General features: G+C 49.1%; 1 protein-coding gene across 2 annotated transcripts in view; it reads left to right on the top strand.

Moving 5' to 3' along the window:
• The window catches only part of ZBTB16 (zinc finger and BTB domain containing 16), a 196,492-nt gene that overhangs the window by 165,301 nt on the left and 7,501 nt on the right, over positions 1–23,690 (top strand). For both annotated transcript variants that reach the window (XM_003253165.4, XM_030829492.1), the window contains exons 5-6: positions 16,825–16,995; positions 21,869–22,036. In XM_003253165.4, coding sequence (XP_003253213.2) covers positions 16,825–16,995; positions 21,869–22,036 — 339 coding nt within the window. The remainder of the gene's footprint in view (positions 1–16,824; positions 16,996–21,868; positions 22,037–23,690) is intronic.

Raw genomic sequence — 23,690 nt, 5'->3', positions numbered from 1 at the left:
GGGAGTTCAGGAATTGGCCAGAAGTCAGTGGGGAGTCGGACGACGGGCCTTGAAGTGTGGACTGAATATGAAAGAAGTAAGGAAAGGAAAGGCATGCTAGGGAGATTTTTGAAGATCAAATAATGGGTTTGGTGGGAGTAACTGGATGGGAGAACTTAAAAGGTGGGAATGAGGTTTGAATATAACACTGTAGAGATAGAGCTCTTCTTGGTGATGAAAGACATGGAGTGTTCTCTATAAGCACCTCCTAGAGGGGGCCTAAGTGCAGCTCATGGTACCTGTCTTAGTCTCTTTTGTGCTGCTGTAACAGAATGCCTGAGAGTGGGTAATGTGTACAGAACAAAAATGTATTTGGTCCACAGTTTTGAAGGCTAAGTCCAAGATCAGGGTGCCAGCGTCTTACAAGGGCCTTCTTGCTGCACCACTCCATGGTGGAAGGCGAGAGGGCAAGAGAGAGCAGAGCACAAGATGGGGCTAGATTCATTTTTTCCTAAGGAACCCACTCCCTCGAGAACAACATTAATCCACATGTGAGGGCAGAGCCCCCATGACCCAAACACCTCCCATGAGGCCCCCCCTCCCAACACTGCTGCATTAAGATCAAGTTTCCAACACAGGAACTTTGGGGGACACATTTAAACCATAGAAGTACCTAAGTTAAAATACCACAGCCCACTGATTTAAATATCTGTACCCCACACTGTTCTTCACCCAGCCCACTGGATCAGTGTTCTAAGCAGCCACTGTTTCTCCAACCCCTAATCATGTGTCACTGTGATAGACATTTTTCATGTATTATCTCTAATCCACCCAGCAACCTTGCATGGTGGGTACTGTAACTCTAATACAGAAAGGGAACTAAGACCCAGAGATACTAAGTGATTTGCATATGATTATGTAGCTAGTAAATAAATGGAAGAGTCAGAATTTGAATGCAGGTGTGGTCTGACTTCAAAGCCCAGGCTCTTTGCTTTGTACTTCTCAGACTGTAAGCTTCTTGGGGCCAAGAAGTATTTTCTTATCATTGTGTAGCCTCAGGGTTTGATTCCTATACAGAATTGGAAATCAAGAAATTTGAGGAGCATGAGTGATTGAGTGAGTGAGTGAGTAACTGAGTGAGGGGTACATAAAGTAACTCTCTAATGCTGTTCCCCAGGGGAAATAAAGCACCATCACCCAAAGAGAGAAATGAAGAGCATTGGACAGAAGACAGGAAGAGCAGTAAGATTTGGCCATCAAGTGATGCTAGCGTTGGGTAGCTAGAACAGAAGTGTCTCTCCTCACTACTGTTTCTGACCAGGGTGCTGGACAGCCTGTGGTTGGCCGGAGAGAGTCAGCCTTAAGGCCTCCATCTGCCCCAGCGTCAACCCCAGGCTGCAGAGCTGTCAGGCAGCGGCCCAAAAACTCCAGAGGAGGAGCCGAAAGGGGAGGTACTTAAGAAACAAAACCCACGTGGGAGGAGAGAACCCCAAACCACGAAGTGACATTCCACTTCACGTTTCCTTTTAGTGTCGGCATCTGAGGCTGGGGTTTCTCTCCGGACCCTCCTTCAGGGTGTCCAGCGTTGGTGTGTCTGAACGTGTGAGGGTGTTGAGAGGGGGACCACGCTGCCCATTGGCTGTGTGAGGAGCATGCAGACCACCTAATATGACCTTGAAGTCCAGCCAGATGCCTGCCAGACACTCATCTTCCTTGCCTGAAACTGATTTATAGACTCAGGAGAGCAACCTACTTGAAAGGAGGGTAGTTCCAGATGTGGGAGTAATGGGAAATGCTAGTGGGCAATGTGGTCTTTTATTTTATTTTTTTCTTTATCATAATCATATTACTGTCTCTCCCTCCCCAAATAGCAGGAAGGACAGTATCTTCCTTCCAGGCTTTAAAATCCCTTGCATGCCGCCTGATGTTGTCTAAAAGCCTCTCCCTCAGGCCTATGGACTCCCTCTCATTGCTTGCCTATTCAGTAAGCCTATAAATTTACTGTCCCCTGTCCACCACCATCCCCACCAGCCTGTTGTGGCAGGGAAGGTGGCCTGGTTAGCCCAGTGGACTCCAGCAGGACTGCAGCAAAGTGGCTACTGCTTTGTGCAGCAGCCGGGGCAGCGCTGTCCCTGAGGTCTGCAGGAAAGTCCTGGGGCCCAGGAGGACAGTGGCCCATCACCCCCAGTATTGCACATCAGGTGTCCCCCACCTGTGTGCACCGTGCACACCCCCACCGTCCACCACCTGGGCCCCATGTGTTGGCGGAAGGTGTGGTCAGCAGATAGGGGAGGATGTCATGCTGACGGAGCCCCTTAGAACAATGGGAGCTTCACAGGATCACAAAGCCTATCCCCCCTCATGTTAAGTCTAGAGAAATGAAATTCATTTGTGCAATCCTTTATCCATCTATTCGTCCTTCTCTCCTTCCAATAAATATTCATTGAACACCTGTCAGAACCAAGAGATACAGTGCTGTGTAAGAGAAGTGAGGTCACAGCTCTCATGCAGCTTTCATTCTGACAGGTGGGGAAGACAGTAAGCCTTGAACTTAAAGCAAGTCTCTAAGTCTTGTGGGTGTCACAGCTGAAGACTGAGGCTGGGCCTCCTGCAGTGTCCTTTGCAAGGCCCCATACTCCCTGTTTCCTGGGAGGCCAAGCATTTAGTTTGGCTCTGCATTGCAGATGGAGAAGTTTGAGGGAATAAATCTCAGTTTGGACTAGATACTTCTGGGCGGCAGAAGGGTACAGGTAGTTTCAGACCAGGATTGGTTTTTAATTTTTTAATTTTGGTAAATTGTATGTAATGTAAAATTTGCCTTTTTAACCATTTTAAGAGGACAATTCAGTGGCATTAAATACATTAGCATTGTCATGCAACCATCAACACACTCTGTCTCCAGAACTCTTATCCCATAAAAGAGAAACTCTGTACCCGTTAAACACCAACTCCCCATTCCTTCCCTGGCTCCTAGACAGGGATTCTTAACTTTTTTGTGCCATTGGCTCCCTGGGCAGTCTGGCGAAACCCCTGAACACTTCCTCAGAATCAGGTCTTTAAATGCAGAAAGTAAAATACATAGGATTGTCATGGAAACTTGAAATACAGGTATCAAAATATTTTTTAAAAACCCTTTGTAATATAGTGATATGTGTGATTCTTTGTTATCCCATTAACCAATAAGATCAGGCCGTGATTGAATAACTACCGTATTTTTGCAGGAGTGGCTTGCATAGATGATACTTTGAGATGACTGCAACATTTCTAGTGCAGTGTGAAAATACCTGTAATGTCTACCGGTGACCAAGTAGTTACCAGTACTGCCCATATGACTGGCTGGTTGCTTATATTCCTAATGGAAGGAGCTACTGAATTTCAGTTGGAGGTTGGCGAAAATAAAGATGTCACTTTTTTCCCCTCTCTGAGTTCACCAATCTCCTGAATTCTGTCGCTGGACAGCTTAGGGGTTCCTTGGACTCCAGGTTAAGAAGCCATGCCTAGACCTGAGCTCGCTCCCCTTTTCCGCCTAGAGGGGCAGTGCGCAGTGCACAGGGCTGGGAGCGTGCTGGTGCGTAGGATGTCGTGAGTGAAGCAGTCCCTTTGCAGGGCATCACAGGAACCCAGCCAAGGGGAAAAGGTGCCCCCACTCTCCCCAGGCCGCCGGCCTGCTGTCTGAGGTGGGCGGGGCCGGTGCCCCCTAGAAGTGTGCCTTCTGGCAGCTTCCCCCGCCCCCTTCCACCCTCTTGTCCAAGGGCTCAATGCAGAAGGGAGCCATATGGTCCTTTGTGGACACATTTTCCCTAGTACAGTATCTTCCTGGTGTGAATGCAGGGCCTGGCGGGCGCCCTGGTGTCAGCTGTCCCTCCCCTTCCCTGGCGCCCCATCCCCCATAGCCAGCCCAGAGAGTAGCAGGTTGTGGGGAGTCGGGGAGCCCTGCAGAGTCGGGGTGAGTGAGGAGTCTTTCAGTAACACCCACACACACTCTCACACAGAAAACTGTTGGAAGTGAAGTCAAATGTCTCAAAGTCAGATCCCTTTTTAGTATGAATTTGCTGTGTCTCATTCTGAGCACTAATTCCAATTTAATTGCAAGTGGCCTGAAGCCTCTTCAATAGGAGTAACAAATGGTTTGATTTTGTAAACTTCATCAGACTGCATTTTAAATGCGACACAGTAGCCCAACTCGAATGCCAATGAAGCACTGGAGTAGCTCTCTGTTTACTAATTATCCGTTTTTACTCCAAGCCACGCTGGCTGGCTTGTCTGATTAAATCGGATTTGTGGGATAGAGAACAGCTAGCAGAGTTTTCTCTATAGTAAACGAGATTGAAACTATGGGCCGCCTGGCTGCACACTGTAAATTATATTTCCTTTTAAAGGGGACGTGTCTCTTTTATTTCTCTGTCATCCCTCCTGCATATTAAACTTTACGGTACAGAAGTGTACCCGGCTGCTTCTAAATCCAGCCTCTCACCCTCCACCTGGTAGCGCACTCTCACTTTCTATGATTTCTGTCTCCCTCTCTGAAGGACTGGAGAGGAAATTGGTAGCTACATTCTCTGCTCCTTTATCTTTTTAACCCTTTTCTTTTCTTCCCCTTTATTCTGGAATTGGCTTTTCATTATTCCATTATTTTCAAAGATACCTGTGATGACATGGATGCTTAGGAACTATATTGAGTTAGCTAAAAGAGAGTTCTGGCAACAGAATTTACCGGGACCTAACACAGATTGGGTTTTAGCCTTTCAGAAAGATGTGAAGATGGGTGGTATTGGGCCGGGGCAGGCAGGGGTTGGGCATGAATTGGTAACGATAGTTTGAATTGTGAAAAAAGAGTCAATTTCTGAAAAATCAAATGTGTTCCTTTGGTCCACCCGGAATGATGAAATCCTTTCCTCTGAACACAGTGAAATCAGAATCACCTGATTTCTACCTGTGGCCTAGCAGAGAAGGCCGTGGGGCAGGTGTTGGAAGGGTGAACGTTGGTGGTCCCTCCCTCTCGGTTGAAGGCCAGGTTGGGGCAGTGGGTGTGTCCTCTTTCTACTGCCTGGCTGGTTCTGGGTCTGACGTAGAGCTCCTGGGTTCCATTTATTGTTTATTCCTCTGACCCTAGGAAAGCAAAACAACCTCTGCCCTTGGTCCTTCCTGTAATGTGCACGTGTATGTGCAACACACACACGCACACACATGCAAGTACATGAAACAAACGCAAGGAGCCCTGAATCAGGTGTAATCAGGCTGTACGTACATTCTGCCGTTGCTAAGACCAACTCCATGAGCTCGACCTGCCCTGCCCTCGTTCTTGGTATCTATGTATGTGCTGGGAGCTTTTCTATATTTTAATTTGCTTCTGAATGTCCTGCAGAATTAACAGTATCTGTACTTTTCCCTTTTTGGCTATTGTGTGCCATACAGTACGGGAAGGACACATGGTGTCTCTGATATTGATAGCCTGGTTACCGTGGGAATGAATGGCCACCACACTCACAGGCCCACAGCCCTCCTTTTAATTGTTGACAGTGAAAAGCGTTTAAATGCTGCTTAATTTGTAATCATCTTCTGGTGGGGGGGGGGAGGAGAGGAGGCATTAAAATGTCAGTAAAATGAATAAATCTTCTTCTTTTTTGTTATTTTGTTTTGCTTATTTATATGGGGTAGTTTTTCTTTTCTTGCCCGTGTTTGGGAGATATTTAAATGGCGCTGAAACAATCAGTATTTCGTTTTATTTTGAATTTCTGTCTCGCCCAACCCCTGCTCCCCTCCCCACTCCACTCTGTCTCCCTGGGCCTTTGTCTTGCCTCTGTCTCCCTCTCTTTTCTGTCTGGGTCTCCTCCTGCCTCCTGCCTCTGCCTCCACCTCCCTATCTCTGGAATACATTGGGGTTTACTGGAAATTTTACATAACAGCCTAGCTGAGGTTTTTGGGTTTTTTCCCCAGAGAACCTACTCCTGGGCTGCAGTTTCTCTGCAGGGGCCTCAGGATGACTTTGGGAGTGTCTGAAACTGGAGAAAATGAACATCTATAGAAAGCATCTTTTACACTTGAAGAATACTGGAGATGAAAGAGTCCTGGGGATAACTTATTGTTCAGACAAGGAAATTGGGTCTTACCTTCACGTGGAAGCTCCGTGCCTCCCATTAAGCTCTGGAGACACTGCCAGAATGTAAATGCCCGCTGTGTGTTGGACACTGTGCTCTTGTAATGAAACTGCTAGATTCAGAGGGTCTGGTTCTCTGACTTGCTCTCTATGTGGGCTTTCTTGGGGGTCTTCTCTATCACTCTGGTGCTGGGGGCTTGGGAGAGAAAGCTCCCCCTCCATATTCCCCACCCCAACTGCCCAGCCCTCACCTGGCACAGAGAGGCTTCAGGTACTCTCAGACCCAGCTACTCAATAATTGCCTCTGTGAGTGTTCAGCCAGTTCTAGGAGGTCTTAAGCTGCTAACTGGTAGTCCCCTAGAAAAGGGACCTAGAGGTTCTCTCAAGTCCTGTGAAATTTTCCCATCTTCCTAAAAATCCCCATCTCACAGTGCTGCTTGAGAAAGGTTGAACCTAGATTGGCACCCAGCAGGTGCCCAGTCAATGTTGGATTCTTTCTTTGCCTTGTCTGTGACTGTCTCTCTGTCAGCCTAAGAATGTGGTTCCCTTTTAGTTAAAGGGATTCTCTTTAGCTAAAAGAAGGCTGTCAAGTCTGACTTTGAAAGAGAAAATGCTGACATCCATCTCAGTGGGAGAAAGGACCATTCAACCTGCCAGCACCCTCTTCAATAGAAGTGTTGAATATTAGAGTGGAGAAAAACCCTTTAAGGATCACTTATATCCCTCTGCATTTTACTGATGAGGAAACTGAGGCCCAGAAAGGTCTAGTAACCCAGGCAGGAGTGCACAGCAAGTTAGTCACTGAGCCAGGACTTGAGGCCAGGTTTTCTACTCTTTTGTTCCTGTTCAGTTGGGAGTCTGCAGTAAAAAGCCATGTGAGGGCAAGAGGATGGCTGGGATGTGAAGATCCTGGTCTGCCCTTTCATGCTCCGTCCCGATGTTCCTCCACCCACTTTGGGGCTTCTTTCCCTGAAAGCCTCTAAGATCAGCTGAATTCAAGACCAAGGGACCCATCTTTCTTGCAGTGCTCATGCAACCTTGCAGAGGGTTACAGGCAGAATACATGCCAGGGAATGGACTTAGGAAGAAACTGATTGTAGCTTTTGGTTTCTTTGCTACCCACCTACCCCCAAATGCAGGAAGTAGGGGGCCCTTTGGCTTTAGGAACCCTGAGAGTAAACAGGTGCCTGTCTCTCTCCTTTGAACTTTATTTCTACAGAACAAGCAGTGTAGAGAAACCAAGGAAAACAGTTCTCTGCATCTTGGGAGAAGTTGTTGAGCACGGGGCCCTCAAGTTGGCACCCTGCCTACTTGCTCCATCCCACAGTCCATCATTCTCCCAGCCTGATCCCATCTCAGAGGCATCTCTCTGCCAGAACGGGCAGTCCCTGAGAGAGGCTTCCACATCAGATGCCCCACCCAGGGTTGGGCTGGGCTAGGTTAGGCTTGCTCTGCAGAGCTGGGCTAGGTTAGGCTACTGCAAGCTGCCCTTCTCCTCTCTGGGTTGTTGAAGTTGGTCCGATTTTTCAATCGTGGGCCAATTAGTTTCACAAATGGGGGCCCCCGTGGTGCCAGGGCACATTTGTTCCGGGCCTGCGCACTGGCCAGGCCCCATTGTTCTGCCTCCCACCCCCGTGTGGGCCCATTGTCCTCGCCCCCAGCGGGTGCTGCTTACTGCTGATTTATACGGGCAGGCGTCCTGCGGGCTCCAGGCTTCTCTGCCACAGCTGGCGGAGGTGCTTAAGGCCTTGGACCCCGTGACCTTTGCCCTAGTCCTGCTGTCATTTTGAAAGTTACAGACCAGAGGGCTGCATACCTCTCCGGATTTACTTTCCACCCCAACTCACCCCCCCACCTTCACTGCACACGCGCGTGCACACACACACACACACACACACTCTCTCCCTTTCCTTCTTCCTCCACTTGCTCTTGGAGAAGTTTTAATTCATTCTGGAATGTCTGGAAGGGTCCAGCCACTGGACTGGAAACCAAGAAGGAGCTGCCGGGGCAGGTGGGAGGTACCACCCGGGGATATTAGTCTCTGCTGATGTGCTTGGAAGCAGCTACTTCCCGGAACACGGTTTTTAATCCTCAGATTCATTAGTTCCATATCTGATGCTGGGAGGAAGGAAGGAGGATGTTGCCGTCGGTGTGGCACTGGCAGGGAACCAGGACTTGATTTGGCATCTTGCAACTTAGCATGCACCCTTCCTTCCAGAGGCCCCTGCACCCTAGAAAGGGCAACACAGCATAGGAGGTAGACTGAATGTGAAGGTGGTTTTGTAGCCATTTGTACGAAAATGCAGATTTTGTCCCCTCTTAACCCGTTTATTCTCTCTCTTCTTGCAAACCAAACTTCTCTTCTTTTTTTTAAAACCTCTTGCCCTTTTTTTATCCACCCCTTTTCTTGTCCCCCTCCCTCATTTTCTCCCCCTCTTGGGCTGGTTTGTTGGAGTGATTGACAAAATTAGTAAATCCATTCATGTTACTTTTATTGTGCAGGTCTCAATAAATCCCCCATGTCCAGGGCGCACCTTAATGAGCTAGTGAGCTGACAAATTTGTTTACTGTAGCTGGAGGTGCCGAGTAATGAAATGCACTTGTGTCTGCAGCTCACTGCTAAACAAATACATGGTTTTTCGGGAGCCAGCTCTGCTAGCTGCTGCTGCTGCCTGAGGACGCAGCCACATTCCCCAAGAGACTGAAAGTTGTATGTGTGCATATGTTTTGAAAAATGTAATCACTCTCCCATCCATTGCTTAGTTTTAAAACAAATCTGAATCAGCTGCTCAAACTCCTCCCCTTTTTTGTTATGCAATGAAGATGCTTTTGCTCCCTTGACTGACGGTATTGAAACCATAACATTCCCCTTTTCTCTTGTGGAAATGGAATGTCATACAGATGTATAAATGCCCTCCGTGATTCTATGCAGATAAGAAAGGAAGGAAAAAGGAGTAGAGAGGGCTGGATAAAGAGACCTAAAATTGACAAGGATGAAATTGACAAGTGATGCTAAGGTTTTTGGCTCTTGGCTTGGTTTGGGAAGATGTAACTGAGCACCTCAGCAGTGGGTGACTCTATATGCAGGAGACAAACACCCATGCATGAGCTCAAAGCTAATTGAGTTTGAGACAAGTCTTCAAAGATGGTGTCTTAGTGTATTCTACCCCAGTAAAAAGAACTGGGGAGCTTGTCTCCCACTCACCAGCAGCTGATTGGAGTTTCCAGGGTTCGGTGGGCTGATTTGGCCTTCACTGCCCACATAGCTAGCCTTCTGAGGAACGCCAGGAGTGCAGTAGTGCATCCCTAATGATCCTGAAACTCATGCTCAAGAGGAAAACCAGAAAACTAAAGAGAGGGCTCTTGGCCATTTGTCCAGCAGATTCCTTGAAAAGGAGGTGAGCCCTAAATGATAGCACAGGGGAAGTCAAAATGGAGGAGCCACTCATATTCAAGGGCTGGACTTTGTTCCTTTCTGTCTATTCCTGGACTTTGTTCCTTTCTGTCTATTCCTTACCCCACCCCAGCCTTCTCCATCCTCTTAAGATGCAGACAGAGCCTTCCTGCCTTGGGTGGGAGTCAGCCTGGTGCTGCTTGTCTCTGCCTCTCTTTCTGTCTTGTAGAGCGGATGGTACAGCCCTGCTACCTTTTTCAGCAGCAACCTGGGGGCAAAGGGAGGAGAAGATGGGCAAAAGGAAAAGGCGTCAGTTTATGTGATGGTTTGAGTGTGTGGTCGCGAAGGTTGCCCATGCTGGAGATGGTGTCTTAGGAAAGAGTAATCCCCCAGGATGTCGGAGGGAGCAGAAAGACATATCTGAAGGATTTGGGGGCTGGGGGTGGAGGGAGGGGGAAGTTTCTAGTTTAAATCAAGGTTTTCACACCCTCCTAAATTTGATATTTTCTTTCTGTGGGGAGAAGAAGCTTTCGGGGTGGCAGGGGAGGCAGTCCTTCCTTTGTCGGGTGAGGTTGGGTAGGATTGGACGTGAGAAGCCCCTCCGGGGTACATGTGCATGCACAAGCACACACGGGCATGCACACACCCCAGCACATGCACACACAGCAGTCCCAGCCTGCTTACCAAAAAAAGCTGGAGTATATTTAGATCCCTCTGCTCCTTTGATTAAGAAACTGCTTATAGCAGGAGATAATAAGAGCTTTGCTCCAAGAAGGTGCAGCACCTGAACATCTTCTCCAGCTGTGTACCCCTCTGATCCTCTTCCTTCCCATTTATTAAAGAGATAATTGGTATGGAAATGGCACAGGTGTAAACATGAGGGGTTTTGTGTTTCATAATTTCAGACCCCATCATCACCTGGGTGAAATACCCTAGGTCTATGTCACCCCTTCTGCCTACTATTCCACCCTGGCCTGGCTCTCTCCCTTTCTCTTTTTCCTTTTCGTTTCTTTTTTCTTTCTTTTCTTTCTTTCTCCTTTTTTTTTCTAAAATTAAGCTTGTTTTAAATTGGAAGACTATAGTCAAAGCTAGCTGTGTCGCCACTGGAGGGTCTGATGTGGGTCACCTTCCCTGGAGATACAATTGATGCAAATGTGGTCCCAGATGTTTGCATGGACCCTGCCCATATTACTAAGAGTCATGTTCCTTGAGTCTTGATAGCATCATCCTTTCTACATGCATCCCCTTTTCCTACTTCAGATTCCCTTTGAGCAGATACCTTGGGAGTCCAGGCTAAGACTGAGTCCCATTCATTCTTCAGAAGAGCAGAGGTGCTAATTCCTTGACCTGAAAAATTATTTTCTTGGGTCAAAGCTGACTTATATATCTGATTTACATTGAAATGTACAGATTGATAGAAAAAATACATTCGTAGGATTTACATAATCAAAAACATTTGTCAGTTGCATCATAACAGGGCTATGAGGTTAGGGTTGGAAAGGGCAGGTTAGTTATGAATTCTCTTTCCTAGATGAAGAAACCAAGGTTAAGGACAACTGCTGCCTGGACTAGGATCGCAAATCCAAGAAGGGCTGTACCTCTGGGCCAGAATTGGGATCTCTGGACTGTTTCACTGTATAACATGGCAAAACTGATCCTTCTATGGTCTGGGTTTTTGCTTCTGAGCCACAGAGCTCAGACATGGAGTGAGAACGAAGGAGTCCTGTCCAGCCCACCAGACAGACACAGGGGGCCTCAGTGAGATCCGCTGCCTGTGGGTCACTTGTCATTACTGATTTCTAAGGAGAGTCTTGTTGGATGTTCTTAGTAGTGGTTTCATTTGTGGACTGTGGTCTGAACTTTCCTCATCCCTAGCCCTCTGTCTGTACCATGACTCTCCTCATACCTCCTCCCCTACCCTTTGTGATTGTCTCACAACCCCTTATTTATTTTTTAATTCAACATGCAGTTATTAAGTGCCTACTCTATATCAGGCTGTGTGCTGTGTGTTGGGGAATATAAAGATGAATACAATCGTTCCTACTTTGGAGGCTTATAATCTATTAGGCAGAGCTGAAAGTCCAAAATAAATGCAATACAGGGCTTTACGTGATATAACAGTGAGAGCTCAGAGGAAGATGGTGTTGTTGGCACTGAATCCTAAGTGGTGTAACTCTTCAAAGATGCTTTCTCTAGGGTCAGATTCCCAGAAAGTAGCAGCCCAGAGAGAACAAAACAGCTTAGGCATGTGTGTTGTGCAGGGCTGCCATGACTCATGTTCTGGGTTGTTCACTGCACAAGGGTACCCAGCTGAGGAGGGAAGGGCCCAAAACCCAGCCCTCTCTGTACTCACCATAAATATGCAGCCAGGTCTGTGGGGCTGCCCAGAGGAGGAGACATGATTTTCTAGTTCAGATGAAGGTGTTGTTTGGCCGGCATTGGCTCTGTGACCACATTATAAAGTTTTTTCGTGTGGATATCTCATTCGATGTTCTTGATAACCACAATATGGCAGATAAGGAGCAAATGGATCTGGCGAAAAGAATGACTTGCTCAGGGCCACAAGGCAAGTATGTGGGAGAGCTGGGACCCCTGTGCTGCTTTTCCTTCCCCTGTGTCATGTGGACCATCTGACTTCTGAGGGTCTCGTTTATCCAGTCAGAGCACCTCCCCTCTCCCCAGTGGTACCAGGCCTGACATCTCTCCATAGCAGAGGACGGAACCCAGGTGTTGAAGGGAGCAGAGCGTTCCAGTGCTGCCGGGCCCCCCTGCCCCGCCGCACGTCTCACTGCAGCTAATGAATTGCTAATACAATTTTCTAGATAATTTTATTTCCATAGTCCCACATTTTAATGTGTTTCCAAAAGCTAGCATTTATTTGCTTAATCTCCCAGTGTAATAGAATCTGCCCTGACTCATCATACATGCGAACAATCAGCTAGGCTGAAACGCCAGCAAATTGTTTAATAACTCACATCTAGTCTCTAGATTTTTAACTCGCATGCACCAATAGCTTTTCTTGTGTCTCATCCACATCTCCCCCGCCCTTTTCCACTTTTTTAAAATACTTTTCTATCATCATAGCTGTTAGTCTCTAAGCAGAAAAATGGGGAAAGTGGATGCTGAGTCTCAGAGGCTCTCCTTTCTTCCCCTGGGAGCCTCGGTTGGCGGGTAAGTGGCCAAGGAGCACCCCTGCACCTTGTGGAATGTCCCAGGAAGGAGAGAGAGACCACTGTAGGGACATCATAGCGTTTCCTTTCCAGGTGGTGACCATATAACTTCCAGCCTGTTGGCCAGGTGTGGAACTGGCCGTCTGGGATTTTGTGTGTGCCATTCCTCCCTTGCTGTCCCACCTTTCTAGGATTTTCTCTCTCCCTTTGCCCTGGCAGCCTCTGCCGTGGTCTGGTCCCTACCCTCCTCCATTGGCCCATCAGCCCTCTCGCTGCTTCTAACCACTTGCTGCTGCTGTTGGTCCCCATGTGTGCCCAGAGTCACTGGCTTCAAACACAGGTCGGATCGTGCTAGCACCACTGGTCTTAGTCAATTCAGGCTGCTGTAACAAACTGCCATGGGCTGGGTGGCTTATACACAGCAGACATACATTTCTCACAGCTCTGGAGGCTAGGAAGTCTGTGATCAGGGTGCCAGTATGTTCAGGTTCTGGTGAGGGTCCTCCTCCTGGTTGCAGACTGCTGACTTCAGCTAGCTCTCTGGGCCCTCTTTTACAAGGACACTCATTCCATTTTAATTACCTAATGATCTCCCCCAGGCCCCACTTCTTAATACCATTACCTTAGGGGTTAGGATTTCAAAAAAGGAATCAGAGGGGAACCCAGACATCAGGATCATAGCAACCCTTGGTCCTTTCATGGCACTGCATTGCTTGTAGAATAAAGTCCAACCTGTCCTGACTGGCATGTGCAGCCCTCTGATCTGACTCCCATCACCCTCCCAGCTTGTCTCCATCCCCAGGGCCTGACCTTGGCCCCATCTGCTCTGACATTTGCCAGCGATATCTCTCTCCTTAGCCTGGCACATGTGTCCCAACTTCTTGTCCTTTGCTTCTCAGATACTCAACTTTTAAAAGCCTAACTCAAAATCTCAGAAGCTCTTGGAGTCGCCCTGCCTTACCCTCTGGGTGGTTGTTAACTCAACATCTCCCACTAGTCTGGGACCCAGTTTCTCTGCTTAGCCTCAGCCTGCCCCTGGTCACCTAGCACAGTGCGTGCACTTGGTAATGGCTCAGTGAGTTGGCTGAATGGACATGAAGTGGCTTCAGGCCACCCCGAGAAGTAGGGACAGCATAGTGGGGCAGCATCGAGGGGCCTTGGGAAGACCAAGGGGGCAGAGTGCCGCGGTCTGCCTTGCTGGGTGGTATTGACACTCAGAGCACCTCTGGGTCTGGCTGTATAGGCTGAGATGTCCCAATGGGAATGCCATTCATGTTCCCTCTGCCCATGTTCCTTCCATGCGGAGGAATCTCAGAGGATACATAAGGAGAAGCCTTGGCTCTTAAAGGGCATGGCAGGCCCCCAAAGCCTACTCAATCCTACTGATTTAAGGTAGCTGTTTGAACACCTGGCTTAATTTGGGCTCTCTGTGGTGGGGGGCGGTTAAAGGCAGAGAGGGGGTAGATGCTGGGGGCCCTCAAGTTGAAGGAGTGGGGGCCACCGGGCACAGAACGCATTGCAGATGCACTGTCCTCCTGTGTACGTAGGCCAAGCAGGGAGGGACATTGAAGACTCACTGTCAACTCTTGGCATTGCTTCTGTCCGGAAAGATACATCTCTCATTATGTCCCCCTCCAGCAAGTGGAGCTGAGTAGACTACTCAACATTTCTGAGAGACCTTGGTGGCTCCCAGTGGGATTGGAAGGCCTCAGAGAGCTATGCCTTGTGGACCCAGCCCCAGCATCCGCCCGCTCCTGGCCAGGAGTTCTCTAGCCGTTGCTGGAGTGAGTCCTCTGTACCGTCCTTACTGGGCCTCTTCCAGGGTAAGCCCAGACAGGCAGGCAGTCAGCTCCAGAGGTAGCATTGAGCCCAGCCCCGTGGTTTCTGAAAGACAAACCGAGATATGTTCAGATCCCAACTCTGCCTCTTTCTGTGTGATCTTAGGCAAGTTATTTAACCTCTCTGTTTTACACTAGTAAAAAGGGGGATAAGAATGCCTGCCTTGTAGGACTGCAAGTTTTAAATGAACTGACCACATAGATAAAGCACCTAGCATAACGCCTAGTTTTGCTCCCCTTCCTTCCTGCTTTTTGTTGGCCAGGAGCAAAATCCAGTGCTGGCTGCTATTCCCCTTTCCTGCCCAGCCTTCCTGACTGCTGGCGAGATGGGGCGTGGCTCAGTGCTTAGACTTCAGTGTCTGCAAAGGGAAGGGATATCAGGGTGGGTGTGAGGGGCACAGAAGTGTGGAGGACAGTGAGAGGTGGGCCTTGCCTGCCTACTAGTCCATCCTAACCTAGCCGTGAGTGGGACGGAGGTGGTGAGGACCAGACCTCTCACTTGCTATCTCCATCGACGGCCAGGAAGGCAGGGAGGTTCTTCGTGCCATTCCTTCTCTTCCCCCTACCTTCCACCAGACACTTCCCGATTCCATGCTGAGCAGCCTGTGGCTTCTAGCAGCCAAAGCTTTGCCCCCTCCCCCCACCCACTCTGGACTGGACTGACAGATGCTAGGCCTACTTACGTTTCCTGCTTGTGCCTCCCCACACAGGGGACAGCGATTTGGGGCCAAGTGCAGGTGATATTGCCCAGGCAACAGCACAGAGACACACAGATGGGCCTGCCAGGGAGCTCCAGTGCTCAGGAAAACAGAGCCCAAAAGGGTGGGCACCGAGCTGCCAGTTAGGACTCAGACACAAGGTCAGGTACTTCCTCCCATGGTGCTGCAGCTGGAAATTTCGGCCATGGCTCCAGAGCAGTGTCAGAAAGGGGTTGGTAACAAACAGAAAATGGCAGCCTGTATGCGTGGGGTACTTTGGGGGTGAACAGCCAGTTAGAATTAAATGAAAATCTCACATCACTTGCTAGCTTTCAATCCTTTGACAGTTGCCCATCGGGTTTAGGATGGAACCTAAAGCTCTTGATGTGGTTTGCAAGACGCTGCATGGCCTGGCCCTTGCCTTTCCCTTTAGCCTCCTCTTCTTCTTCCCCAGCTGCACTGCACCATTCCTCTGTCTGATCCTCCCACCGGCCACGTTTCCTTCTGGCCCAGAGTGTTCACAGACACTATTCCATCTTCCGGATTCCGCCATTCACCTGGTGTTCTGGGTAACGTCGGTCATGAGAGCAGGGACTCTGCATGCTCTTCCGTGGTTATATCCCCAGTGCCAAAAGGACAGCCTTACTTGTAGAAGGCACCAAAGAATACTTGTTGAGTGAATGGACCTAAGATTCATGCTTTAGTTAGTGGAGAAGTAGTTAAAAAAAAATACAGGATCTGTAGCTAGTCTTGGGAAAGCATTAAAATCTAGGGTGCGTGGGTGTGAATCCCAGCCCTGCCACTTATGAACTCTATGGCAGGAGTCCCCAACCCCTGGACCATGGTCTGTGAGGAGCTGGGCTGCACAGCAGGAAGCGAGCGAGTGAAGCTGAGCTCCGCCTCCTGTCATATTAGTGGCAACATTAGATTCTCATAGGAGAATGAACCCTATTGGGAACTGTGCATTCAAGGGATCCAGGTTGCATGCTCCTTATGTGAGTCTAATGATAAATGTAATGTGCTTGAATCATCCCAAAACCATCCCCCCACCATACGTGGAAAAAGTGCCTTCCATGAAACCAGTCCCTGGTGCCAAAAATGTTGGGGACCGCTGCTCTGTGGGATTTTGGCCAAAGTACTTAATCTCTCTGTGCCTCAGTCTCCTTGTCTAAGGGGTGAGGATAACAGAGGCTAGCTTTTTGAGTTTTGGATTTATGTTAGTTACGTTAGAACAATGGCTGGCCCATTGTTATTGTTTTTTCTTGGAGGGTCTACCTTGCCTCCCCCACTTTTTGCCCCGGATTCTGTGAAGTCCATCTGGTATATGCCCTCTTAGTACCTTGCCACCTTTTACATACCACCCGACACAGTTGCACATTACCCTTGCTGTTGCAATGTATTTGATCAATGTCTATCCTTCTCCCACTAGACTTTAGCTTCCAGAGCTCGGGAATGACGTCGATTTTGCCCATCACTGGGGCCACATACTGGGTGCTCAGTGTTGCACAGCCCGGGCCAACTGTGGATTTGCCCCTGAGCATGGGGATTTGGAGGTGTGAGTCCCGACACTGGCTCTCACTCCAGATGGGTAAAGAATGCGCCTTGTGTTCCCACCTTTCTGAGGCGCCCCCTCTCCTGTCTCCCACAGGCACTGACATGGCCGTCTTCTGTCTGCTGTGCGGGAAGCGCTTCCAGGCGCAGAGCGCACTGCAGCAGCACATGGAGGTCCACGCGGGCGTGCGCAGCTACATCTGCAGCGAGTGCAACCGCACCTTCCCCAGCCACACGGCCCTCAAACGCCACCTGCGCTCACATACAGGTAGGTCAGTCCAGCTGATGGGTGGATCAGGGTCTCTGGGAGCCAGTGTCTATATTTACCTCCAAGGACGTAAAGTGGAGGTGGTGGGCTGAGGTAGCCCTCAGTCCTGCTCAAGGCTTGGGCATACAGGGGCTGCCCATCATTCAGGTAAATGTGGACAGTTTTCCCAGTCCCCTCCTGTGGACCGTTGGTTCAAAGTCTTTCCGTGTTCAACACAGGATGCTCATTAAAAAGGCAGGCTCTTGGGTCCCACTCTCAGAAACTCTTATTCCATGGGGCCAGGGTGGGGTCCCAGACTCAGCATTATTAATACGTATTCCCAAGGGATTCTCATGTAGGTAGAGCCAAAATGAATTTTGAGAAAAACTGACCTGCTGGGTCTCTTAACATTGCCTGCCCTGCCTCCCACCACTCTTGATGCCCCCCCACTCTATCCATACACATTTCTGAAGTCAGCTTTGGGCTTCTGAGGGCAAGTTGAAGAAGTGATCCTGCTTTCCCCACAATAACAAAGTCCTGTACTTGGACCTTAACCCTGTTTAGGGAAGACAAGGAGGGCATTTAAACGATGAGCAATGAAATAGCGCTGCTCAGCCAGTTCCAGGTGATGGGACAAGGGAGGGGTTACAAGGTAAGGAGGCGGGGCCAGGTGCTGAGGGGCTGGCCATTCCCTGCCACCAGCCTCTAGGGCTTCAGGGATGGGGACACTTGGTCCCTGATGGCCAAGAGGCATTTGCTTTCCTGCAGCAGCCCTCGGTCTTCCCTAACAGGGGAGTGGATGGCTTAAATTCCTTATTTTCTCTGACAAAACTGGGGCTCTGCTGAAACTACCTGGTTAAAGCAATGCCCATTTCTGAGTCTGCCTTTGTGTGCTGTGTTTGTAGGGAGGTTGGGGTCAGGTCTCTATCGGGGTATGTGACAGAGTGTATACTCGTAAAAACCTCTGCATGCCACATAAAGGAACAGTAGGCCCTCTCCTCATTTTGAGAGTCTTGTCACAGCTCAGAGATTGAGTATGCAGACCAGGTCTTGCATGGGTGGCAGGCTCTGCTAAATAAGGGAAGAGCTTTGCTTCTCATGGACTGAGCTGGCCTGGCCAGCCAGCTGTAGGTATCCTCATTAAGGAGCCTTCCTGGCTCTCACTTCTGGATGCCATTTTGTTCAGGGGAGCACATTGCCTTAGCATCACCAGATTTGCACAGAACTACTTAAAATTTCTGGGATAGGACGGGGGTAGGGCCCAGAGGGGTGGGCTCAATAAGAAGGGCCCAGGAGGGTGGGATGTTGACAAGGACTTTCTCTATGGCAACTACATAAGTGTCTCCCCTGCAGGTATATGCACCTTCCTATGAACGCCTCCCTCAATAGGTCCCCAGGTTCATTCGGTCTTATGAAAGATGGCTAGATACCTTTCAGCCACTTCTGAGCGTGCTGCTGGGTCCAATCAGTTGGCTTCATGTGACTTGAATGATGTCAGTCCTGCTAAATCCACCCAGGATATGCCCTGCTCTGGCCATGCCACCTTCTCAGAGCTCAGATATGAAAATGTCACATGCTCTTAAGTCAGTCATGGCTCAGATCCACGGGGAGGGGCTGTTTCCAGAGTTAGGGAGAAGCCCTTGCTTATTCTAGGAAACACGGAGCATGTGTGCTGCCTATGCACACACAGAGAAACACCCATCAATTTTCACACCAGCGAGGCACTGTGCACACAAGCCATATACAGGCTGTGTACACCCCACACACAATGCCTCATTAATATTCCGTTGTTCTTGGCCCATTTGCTGCTGGGGCCGGGTGTTTAGCATCAGCAGCTGTGTTTGGTAGGTTAGTCCAGCCGTGCTCTTGGCATTGATGGATCCCTGATTCACACGGCTCATCATATAATAAACTCTCAGCTGTGCTGAAGGGAGGGGCCAGGAGGGAGGGGCCTGAGGAGCCAGCAGGATGGGGCTGGGGTGGGGAGGACGACAGACACAGGGCTTGGCCAGTGCCAAAGAAAGCACCAAGTAAGGACAGATTGGGGGGAGGTGGGGGGGTCACAGGTGCACCGGGCAGGCTGGAGGGGGCTCTAATTAGTCTCGTTTGTCCTGCACTTAATGTCAAGCTCATTAAAGAGGCTACAGAGTTAATCAACATACCACAAATTGGATTTTGAGTTCTGCAGCCAGTTTTGTGTACATTGTGGCCACACTGACACAATCAGCTCTCAGGGTGAGGATTTCACGCCAGGTGCGCACCGTGCTTCCAAATCGGGATGGGGATACATGTGTGTTGGTGACTTTTTCTTTCCTTCTTTTTTTTTGTTGTTGTTTGTTTTTCCTTCTAAGTTCTTTTTGTTCTTTTTGCTGGGCAGACTCAAGAATTTCCTATTTAAACTCATTTAACATGTGCTTCACTTCATAATTAAATTCATAAAAATCGGATCAAACAAACTCCTCTGTCTTAACCCTTTGTTTTATAAATTGTTAGGGACCCCTCTGGAGGGGAAAGGCACAGGCAGCCGCCCCCTGCCCCCCCCCGCCCGCCACCGCCGTCTTCCCCCCTTCCCCGCCCCCCGCCTGGCTGGGTGGCTGCCGATGTACGTTTTAATTACTGGCTCCGGCTGAAGTCTCACGTGGCCTTGGCTTTATTTATTTATTTATACCTTAATGAGGATACTGAATCTTTGATTAAAGTCGTAATCGTTGCCGATTCAGTAAGGAGGGGGAGTTGGATGTCAGACCAGACGGGGCTGTGAGCGGAGACACACAGAGAGGGTGGGTTCGGGCGCACACACACAGACTGGCCCTTACTGTGTTAGACACACAACTAATTAGTACCAGGATCTGCACAGCCCTCCACTCCCTTAAGTTTGATGGGGCTGGGGCCAGGCAGTCCCCATGGCTCTGACAGTGAGGATGGGCAGGTAGCAATTTCCCCAGCTGAGAACCCTGGGCCTTGGCCCATCCCCAGATCTGCAGGTGAGGGACTCGCTGGCCGAGCCTCTGAGCCAGTGCAACACCCCATAGATTGGGATGAACTGGTGTCAAGGCACGATGCCACTCTTTGAGCTTCTCCCATCTGATTACTTGATGGAAGTGCCCCTCGCATGGCATGGGTGCTTCTTGCAAATCTTCCACCCATGAGAAAGTCACTGATCAGACCCCAGCATCTGCTCCCCACAGAGCCCTAAAAACCCCTCAGAGCCATCAGAACAGATGAGAATTTATATGGGTACAGGGGCCTAACTTTGGGAGGGGGGGAGCTTTGGTTAGTGGCCCGAGGAGGGGAGAGAGAGGAGAGAGTAAAATATCATTTTAAAAAGGAAGTGAAGGCACAGGCATGCGAGTCTATAACGAGAAGGACAATTTATGCCCAGGCACGAGCGCAGTTTGACATGGGGATAATGAAAAAACGTAGGTCATTGTGGAAGACTGAAACCTTCAGCAGCTGAAGAAAATGTATGAAATGCAGAGGACATTACACGGTTGGCAGCCCCGCACATCTGCAGAGGGGCAAGTGAAATACAGTGGGCCATTCTTTACCATAAACTGTGGTTGTTGGAGATGCAGCCCAGAGAAATTGTAATTACAGTGACAAGACGAATCAGCGATATTTAAATATTCATGAACAAAGTCTGGGGTGATCAATCTATCTTTATTGTCTGTGCCTTCACTCCTGTAATAAATAAGTAGCTGGAGTCCTCACCTTTCATCCCCCAAGCCCCCCACTTTAGGTATGAAAGGCAAGATGGTTATTCTCCACACCCCAACCTCTCATGCTCTGGAGATTTAAGAGTGGGATCCTCAAAAAAGAAAAGGCAGTTCTCTCCAAGTTTCACAGACCCACCATTTCCTGAGTCTGTTCTGGATCCCCCCTGTGCAATCCCCCCTGCACTGAGGCTACAAGGATGGGTGAGGCTTGCTTCTTATCCTGGTGGTGCTTCCCTGCTGGAGGTATAGTGGGCAAGCCAGTAGATACAGCACAGTGTGTCAGCAAGCTGACGAATATATGGTACCCCGACTCTAGAGCCAGACCCAAACCTGCATCCCAGCTCAGCTCCTTACTTGCTATTTCACCTTGGGGATGGTGTGAAGCATCTCATTTTTTCTCAACTATAAAATGAGAATAATACCTTTCTTTAAGGTTGTTGCCATGATCATCTCATGCGATCACATCACACATCTGAGTGCTCAGGAAATGTAGCCCATTTTAATGCGAAAGTGCCATAAAAATGATACCACACTAATAAAAGAACAAAATTCTGGGCAATTCTTCTCTTTGGGGACACAGAAGAAAGTGTGATTCATTCTGCCTGGGGAACTAAAGGGAAGCGTCCACATGGGGGTATCATATGAGCCGGGCTTTGAAGGATGATTAGGAGTTCACCAGGGAGAAAAGAAGAAATCGAGCAGAGGAAATAGCTATGTAAGACTGTGGAGGAAGGAAATTGGGGACTGTAGAAGGTGTTTGGGGGACAATGTGAAGTTCCCCAAATTGGAGAGATTTCTTTGAAGGTTGGGGAGTCAGGCTGGAGTGACTTTCACCCTTAACCTAAAGGAAGGGGAGAAGAGGCCATCTAAGAAGCAAGATGGTGAGGTCTCATGTATCCACAGCGGGGCTTGCTTTCTGGAGACTGCTGTCCATCCCTGAACCAAATGGGCTCCCCTTGTCCCACAGATGATCATGGGGCCACAGTAAAGTATGGTCATGTGTGAAGACAGGTATTGCTTGTTTATTCAATGGAGGTGTGGCCGTGGATCCTTAAGTTGTCTTTGGAGGTGGTGAATACAGGCCGTCTCATCCTTCTCATGCACTGAATGTGCCCTACTGTCCCCTGAAGAGGGGGCAGGGAGAGGAAAAGGCCTGATCCAGCCCCTTGTCTCCACAGGCGACCACCCCTACGAGTGTGAGTTCTGTGGCAGCTGCTTCCGGGATGAGAGCACACTCAAGAGCCACAAACGCATCCACACGGGTGAGAAACCCTATGAGTGCAATGGCTGTGGCAAGAAGTTCAGCCTCAAGCATCAGCTGGAGACGCACTATAGGGTGCACACAGGTACCAAAGGCCAGGGAGGGGCCTGAGCTGGCTCTGGGACCTGGGTGGAGGTGGGAAGCAGATGGTCTCCTGGAGAAGCCTAAGTGAGGAAGATCCCAGGCTGAATCAAAGAGTAGAAGAGGTTCTATTAAGGGCTGGTATGGTGGCCTGAGGGCCACCACACCCCAGTCAAGGCGGCCTGAGGGCCACCAGTCAAGGCCAAGGCAGACTTTACTAATCAATTCCAGCACACTTTCCAGTGAGCCCCCATCAGCCCTCCAGGCAGCTATGCCAATAGTTCAGAGGTGACAAGCAAAATGATGTCTGTATATGAGTCCTGAATTAGGGGTAAGTTGGTCCAACTAGCTGAAAGTGAAGGTTAGGGTAATTTCATGTTACTCAAGGGTTAGAGTAAGAATTGGGATGCATTGAATTAGGTTATTATGAAGGTTGGGAAATTATAAAGTTAGATTGTGTTCGGTTCTGAGATTAGAAGAACAGATATATTTAATAATCCCTGTATGCATATGATGTTTTACCATTTCAGAGGGCCTTCACATTTTTTTTTTTAGATGGAGTTTTGCTCTTATTGCCCAGGCTGGAGTGCAATGGCACGATCTCAGCTCACTGCAATCTCTGCCTCCCGGCTTCAAGCGATTCTCCTGCCTCAGCCTCCCAATTACCTGGGATTACAGGCGTGTGCCACCATGCCTGGCTAATATTGTATATTTTTTTAGTAGAGACAGGGTTTTGCCATGTTGTTGAGGCTGGTCTCAAACTCCTGACCTCAAGTGATTCACCTGCGTCGGCCTCCAAAGTGCTGGGATTACAGGCGTGAGCCACCGTGCCTGGCCACATTATTTTTTGTATTGGAAAAAGAAATGTGGGCCACTGTTTTCCCTGAGGTCAAAAGACAAAACAAGTGAAGGGTCTTCCACAGTTTCCCAAGTTGGGGTCAGTGGAGTCCTGGAGCTTGCTTGTGAAAGCTAATTTTTCACATCTCTTCACAACTTCAAGTTCAGTGACACCACCTTAGTTGCTTAAAATTGGCCATGGTAGGAGTATTCACATCATAGCAATCAGCAGATGCTACAAACCAGGGCTTTTTGGAAAGCCAGTCATTAAACATTTACCACCAGCACACTGCTGGTTGTGGGGAAGGTTGATTTACAGAAGGGTAAGAGGTGGTGGAACCTGGAAAACAAAGACGCCCCCTCTGATCAGGGGAGACAGCTGTCCTGTCCAGAGGAAGGGGGAGAGGTGGTTTCAGGCAGGTCCTGCTGTCTTAGAGGAGAGTACGTTGCCTTTGGAGAGGAAGGGTGGACAGAAGGAGCAGTAAGCAGAGCTATGTGTTGTCAGAGCTCAGTTTTCGTGCCCCAGTTTGAGCCCACAAGGAGAGGGTTGAGTGTCCGCTGATGACAACTATAGTGGTCCAGATGATTTCCCAGAGCCCTGGGGTTTCCTTAGCCCCTTGTCGGGGATGTGACCTGGCAGGTGGATCATTAACTGTATTGGCAGTGACTATTGTAAATAGCTGGTCGATAGTTAGATCACTTTGGCTGTTCATTACTTCATTATTTGCTGGGGCCTGTGCGCGGGGGAGTATTGATAGTGAGATGGCTGGCCAGTTAATTACTGTATTGAAACAAGGTTCCCTTACATCCTCTGCTCAGCT

This window comes from Nomascus leucogenys, chromosome 15 (assembly GCF_006542625.1).
Source record: "Nomascus leucogenys isolate Asia chromosome 15, Asia_NLE_v1, whole genome shotgun sequence".
In the NCBI taxonomy this organism is placed as follows: Eukaryota; Metazoa; Chordata; class Mammalia; order Primates; family Hylobatidae; genus Nomascus; species Nomascus leucogenys.
Note: the sequence above shows the minus strand (reverse complement) of the source record. Positions and strands in the feature narration are given on the sequence as shown.